The sequence below is a fragment of the Barbus barbus genome (genome assembly GCF_936440315.1).
Source record: "Barbus barbus genome assembly, chromosome: 8".
NCBI classification, from domain to species: Eukaryota; Metazoa; Chordata; class Actinopteri; order Cypriniformes; family Cyprinidae; genus Barbus; species Barbus barbus.
Window position 1 is genome coordinate 4,154,312 of NC_136736.1, and position 6,843 is coordinate 4,161,154.

Consider the following 6,843-nt stretch of genomic DNA (forward strand, 5'->3'; position numbering starts at 1 on the left):
TGCACAATGCCTCTGGGTTTACTTCACAGCTTAATATTTTACTGGTGAAAGTTTCACACACAGCAACATAGATGATATATAGATTATATTATTTTATTTTTACTTAATTGTGATGTTATGGAAAGAAATAACTCAATATGATCTGAGAGGAAAAAGCGAGATTTTTGACCAGTATAGTTGGTGATAGGACATGAATGAATTTCCTTCGGAGAGATCAAGTATTTTTCATATTTTTCCTTAAGTTATTAAGGAGCATTAGCGCCATCTAGCGGTTCTAGAGAGAAGCGCATGCCTCTTGCTGCCACCCGCCACAGGAAGATTCAATTTGAGATTCGGATGCGCTTGGAAGGCGTGGTTTTATCTCACTGACACGCGCCTAACATTCTTTCATTGATAATCCGTCGAGCGCACCAGCTAGTGCACGAGCAGCGCGTCAATAGCGCACTAATCAAACGCAAAATGATATGAGACGGACGCGCACGCACCAGGTAGGATTTTTATGCCCGTGTTTTCTTATCTGCAGCTCCTACAGGGATACATCACAGTGGGGAATTTGCCAACAAGGTCAAGTTATGAGATTTCTATAGGAGGCAAGGATTTGTAGGCTATATGAATGGGTGTGTTCAGCAGTAAATTTAAATGTTTTTAAAATATTTTTAGCTCTTTTAAGCTTTTTCTTTTTTTTTAAATGGTTTTATTAAGAAAATGGTAGGTATAATTGAAAAATACTCACATTTAAGAGAGTTAAACCAATTAATATAGGCTTAATTAATTTATCATACTAATGCACCATGCTATTTGGACTTTGTCTGGCTTTTGTCCTACTGCATGTGTGTGTGTGTGTGTAGGTAAGGTTTTGCCTATATTACTGGGGATCAAATGCACCCACAAAGATGGAAAAGCCTGAAATCATCTATGCTGTGGCCAGTGAAACTAAATATATATTTTTTAATTTTACATAAAAATGTAGAATGCAAAATTTTTGGGTAGGGGATTGAAAAGCATTTAAAGGTAGGGAAATGAATATCAATAGTTCACTGTGTGTATGTGTGTGTGTGTGTGTGTGCACTCGTAACCCAATTTAAAGATTAAAGATAAGTTTGCAAATGAAACGAGAGTGTCTCTTTGTAAATCACTGCATGCATTGCAATCTGTCGTCGTATTTACAGCCCCAATCAATATGCACGACTTCATCCTGTTAAAATGGATTCTTTTAGGGTCATTTGTGTAGTTTTTTGATAACCAGCTCCTTGCAGAGATATGAAGATGCATTTCCCTGCCTGAATTCTGGATGCATGTATGTTCTTGTGAAATATCTGCTGGATATAGAAATTAACATTTAATACGTGATGCCAGAACTTAATAATATTTGATAGTGTGTTCCCCACCCCCATCCTCCTGCAGATGTGAGTGTCCTCCGAACAGCTCTCATCAATGACGGGTCACGATTTGAGACTTGGTATAATTGACTTTCATGCTTTTGTCAGGCAATTAGAGTGAATGTTTCCGCAGTGGCCAGTGAATCACACTGGCTCAGTGTTTTTTTAATTTTTTAATTTATTTATTTTGTGTGTGTGTGTGTGTGTGTGTGTGTGTGTGATATGGTGCACAGAAAGGAAGGAAAAGGAAAGAAATGTAAAATACCATACCCAGTATTACCCACCATACCATAATTATACAAACTACACCAAAAGCACTTTCTTCCAAAGACAAAACTGCTTTGTTCATATGCATATTAGCATGGTAAAAATTTTGTATTTGCATGGAAAAACATTGTGGGTTTGTCATTGGTTAATACATTAGCTAGTACATATTGAATTAAACGTGATATTTTGAGGTAGAAAGACAGAAATAGTATTTTCTGTAAAACATACTCCGGTGATCTTTAATTAAAACTTTGAAAAAGCAGTGACTTCAAACTTTCATGTTCAATTTCATGTTTTACTCTTTCTTTGTAATTATTACGGCAGTTTGTGAAATTTACTAGAATTTTCTAAATCTATCCTATTTTCTGAATTAATCCTACACCATTAATTTATGTATTTATTTAGTGTATCAGATGCAGGGTGTCCAATGGTCAATACCATTTAGTACATAAAAGGTGTCGATTGATTTTGTAACTGTTATGCACACTAAATATTCCTTTAGTTAATCAGCCAAGTGGACATAATTACTGACCGATACTGATAATCTCAAAATGGCTATAGTAAAAAGTAGCTGTTGTTTTATGATGCTTGATGATACTTCTGCATGCTCCAAATACTATAAAACCCTAAATGTTTGTATTGTATGCTTTTGCATTGAGTCTATGGCTTCATTTGTGAAACTATAGCATTGCTCAGTGTTGCTAAGGCTGATCTTTACCGTGAATCAGCTGTGGTTTGAGTTTGACTGTCAGATTTCCATTTTTGAGCCTCAGGGCTATTTGAGTTGCTAAGGTCAAACACAAAATAATTGCTCACCAGCTCCTCAGAATAGAGAATGATACAGAATATGGTGGGATTAATTCAAATACTGATTTGGTGCCTTTATATATCCTAGTGAAATGATCATAAAATATATTGCTAATTATCACAGTATATTGCTTTGGGAGTGTAATTGCTTTATTGCTTGATTAAAATAAACGTTAAAATCTGATAGTAGACTATATGTCTTAGTATATTGAGAAAATGTGTTGTTGTTATCAGTTATGCTGACTGCAGTGTGTTTCTGTTGTGTTTGAAGTAATTATGCCAACAAACTACCTTTAGGACCCACAATTCATTTTCTAATGAATAGGAGTTTGGAGCATCACGTGCCAATGAAAATCTCTGGGATATTTTGCATATTCCCAATCTACTGAATGCTAAATTAATTCAGCAGACTAGATACTTAATCTGTCCTCCTGAATAATTAATAATATTTACTGCATATATATCATAAAACTGTCTATTTTATATTATAATGGACAAAGTAAATTTAATCTTTTACAAATTTAATTTACAGTTAATTAAATTGTATTTAATTTATTAGGATTAACTATAATATATATATATATATATATATATATATATATATATATATATATATATATATATATATATATATATATATATATATATATATTCTTTTTTTTGTGCCATTTTGTCTTTATATTTGTGTATATAGGTTTTTTTTACAATAAATATACGTGACAGACACAGCATTTTTCTAAATAATTTATAAGCCTGTGTTGTACAGAGTAACTGACACAAAAACTGTTTTTCTATTGACTTTCCTATTTTTGTGCTTATTATATTTTGTTTCAGTTTCTTATGTTCCCTCATAACATTGCAGATAAATGGCAGATCCTAACACAGTTCATTCATAATGATCATAAGAAGACAGCAGAAGGTGTATCTCATCTTGTGTATCTAAAATTATTTTTATCTGTCTGCTCTAGGGAAGCCTTGGAGGGGACAATATCAGGCTTTCAGGAGGGAGCCAAACTGAGTTTGGAATATTTTGACTTTGGATTTTCATCACATAAAGGGATTCAACATGGAAAATATACCAAACCCCAAAAGGACTGTTACTGTCCAGATGATGCCGCAGCTCGCCAATATAGATGTGCTGGGAAATAAGGAGTTAAATGCTAACTGGGACATTGAGTCAAAGTTAACCTTAAATCAGGATTGCTCCTCTGGCCAAAAAACTAAACCAGATCAGGATAATATGCACCTCAAGTCCTCCATTAAAGATTCCCACACCACTCTTCTTGGAGGAACTGTCCTTGAAGACAAAAACATGTCATCCCATGACACCGAAGATCACAGGCAACCTCAAAATAGTCACACAAACATGAAGACGACAGGTCAGTGTGCCAGGAATGCTGAAGGTAGAAAAATTGAACGTGACATGAATTCGAATTTGAAAACTGTCTTTTCAACATCCGGCCCATCGTCTACAGCTACACATAACAAGGAGAAAAATGGCAATAGCACAACAAAGACACTTGAAAAAGAACAACATGAGCCCAAAGCACAGAGCAAAGCATCAGTAGTTGAAGAAAATAGTGCAATCAAAGAGACACTTCACAATCAAATGTCTTCCCTTCAGAAGGATTCATCTCCCAGCAACTACAACACAATCAAAGACATGCCACTTTTATCCCAATCAAAAGATGCAGGTTGCACCACCAGCAGTAGCCCATCTGAACTGATATCCACCACCAATGCTCCTAAAACCAATCACTCTCAAGTTGCAACAACCGAAACATCTCAACCAGCACCTGGGACAAGTACTAAGACCTCACAACCACACGAGATCCATCATACACCCACTAAAGAGGACAAATATAGCAATGATTGCATAAAGAAGGATTTTAAACCACCAGAAACCCCTCAAGACATTTCTTCTGGACATCCAATGGAGTCTTCAACTAGCAATGCAAGTCACATGGAAGTGATTGATGAAGAGGTCCAAACGCAAGGAGCTTCTCCTGAAGAGCAGAAGCCGGTCCACTGCAAACTCTTTCGAGAGGCATCTACCATGACTTCAGCCGTCGAGTTAGGCAACCGACCCAGCATGCAAAGGCATGACGCGGAGGTACAGGCGGTGGCTACGGTCTGCAGTCAATCTACAGCCACTAGTCCTAGTCTTCTTCCTCTACAACCCCATCGGAGATCAGTTGGCCTGCTACCTGAGGAGACTGACAGTATAGCAGTGGTCACTGAGAGAAAGACCACCTCAGAGATTTATTGCAAAACACCATCTGTTGTTTCATCCAGTACAAAGCCTCCACAGTCTGGCACAGTGATGGTGCATGTAGATGCTGACCTTCAGGAAGAGTCCAAGCTTGGGGCCAAGCCTAAAGAGCCTCTACATAACAGCCAGAGAGGATTTTCGCCACTTCAACCGGTTTATCAGATCAATATCGAGACCTGCAGCCAAACCAAACAATCAAACGAGACTACTTGTAACCTTCAGAGCCAAGGTTCACCTGCATCTGGTCCTCATAATCTGGCCTGTGTGCAGGAACCCATCACAGCATCTAATCAGGCTTGCAAGGATCAGCAAGAAAAATCGGCCAAGCCTCCTGCATCTAAATCCGAGATGCCTAAGGAGGCAGGATCTGCAAAACCTCCAAAGGACATCACAACAGCTACTCCTCCAACTTCAAGCTCCACACCACAGAGCAAAAAGACAGACCGGAAACAGCAGGGAGCATCCAAGTTGGCGCCTAAGAAAGACGACCAAGAGGCCAAGCAATCGAAGAAGAGTGTCCATGACGTTATGTGGGACGAGCAGGGTATGACGTGGGAGGTATATGGAGCGTCGGTAGATCCTGAGTCGCTGGGTTTTGCCATTCAAAGTCACCTGCAGTGCAAAATCAAGGAGCATGAGAAGATCATCACCCAGACAGTTCTCAAAAAATCCTTGCCTTCACCTCCCGGCAAGACAAACAAGAGAAGGCAGGTTAACATCAACTTCAGGTCCATGTTTCAAAATGTTCACCGACCCAATTGTTGCGCACGGCCGTCAGTGCTAGAATGAAAGACGTTTGGATGTTATTGATGTGATCTTCCATGAGACTGTGCAAAGCATGTTGGGAGATTACTTTCATTTGATTTTTGAGGAGTTTGCTAAATATAGAAACTAATGGTGATTTGAGTGTTATGTGGAGAACCGTAATCTTAAAGAAAATATTTTTTAGAAAAAGATGAAATTATTTATGGTGATAGTAAAGCTATAATGATGTTTAGAGTGCAATGGCAATAATTATAAATAATATAATAACGGTAATGATAATATGTAGTAATCTGCATGTGTATTATTTCAGAATGGCAGTCTTCTAACTACCCAAGATTATGCACTGTACTGACGAGTAGATGTATGCATATAACCTTTTTAACTGACTTTGTTTAGTTGAATATCTTTGTAAACTTTCCAAGTAGTAGATATTTCTTTTGCATAATTTTATTTGTAACATAATGTTGATTTATTGTGAATATTTCAACTTTTTAAATTTAATTTAGAAAAATAGGCAAGAGTTTCCCGATGCTTGTTGCCATATTTGGTGTAAACTGAGCCCGTTTCTGTTCAAGAATCCAACAGTGATGTTACTATGATTTTATATTAAAATGAGAAAAAAAGCAGTTACTGTGTTTACAGTAATCAGTGCAGTTCATGAGTGTTGGTTAGCAAGCATTTCACAGCAGTGTCATATTCCATCAAAATTAGCATACTGTATATTATATCGCTCACATTAATGTGGAAATAATGATGCTAATAAGACACTTAAAGATACATCAAGGATTATTTGGGGGGTTTAAACATCTGTTACATGAGCTAGATCTCATGTGTATGTCATTTGCAAATGTTGTATAATAAAAAACAAATCTATATCATTCAATTTACATCAATTAAGAACTGGCATTCACTTGGTTCTGCACAAGTTTACAACACAAATATACAGATAAATAAAAAGAAATGCAAAACCTTCTCTATTATTCATACCATACTTAAGACTGCTAATAGATTCCCTCTGGATCTCAGATTTGAACTCGCTGTCACCCTGCTGGAGTTCTGGGTGGTTATTAGTGCATTATTATGCTATATGGTTTTTATAGGTGGTTGCTTACTGGTCCAAATCAAAACACACCACACCAGGTTTCTGTGGTCTTCTCGTTTCCAGATATGACTTGGGTCTTTCTTTTAAAACCGGTATATGGTATTATTTTCACCGGTTTTATCATCTGCAAGATTAAAATCCAAAAACTTGCTTTCTTTAAATCCTAAAATTGCTTCAAAGCCAATTATCTAAGGTAAAATTCAAGTACAAATGGTATTAAGTATGCACTTAAGTTTAGTAATCAATTTATA

At 36.8% G+C, this 6,843-nt stretch overlaps 1 protein-coding gene across 1 annotated transcript; it reads left to right on the forward strand.

Moving 5' to 3' along the window:
* Window positions 1–381: 381 nt before the first annotated feature.
* Window positions 382–6,367, forward strand: LOC306873486 (uncharacterized protein). The gene is made up of 2 exons (XM_079422814.1): window positions 382–488; window positions 3,422–6,367. Exon 2 carries the CDS (start codon window positions 3,520–3,522, stop codon window positions 5,512–5,514), a length of 1,995 nt encoding a protein of 664 aa, XP_079278940.1. The 5' UTR covers window positions 382–488; window positions 3,422–3,519; the 3' UTR covers window positions 5,515–6,367.
* The last annotated feature ends 476 nt before the right edge of the window (window positions 6,368–6,843 follow it).

Bases quoted from the DNA above. Each gene is read 5' to 3' on its own strand.
- LOC306873486 (XM_079422814.1), top strand. From the start codon at position 3,520: ATGGAAAATATACCAAACCCCAAAAGGACTGTTACTGTCCAGATGATG.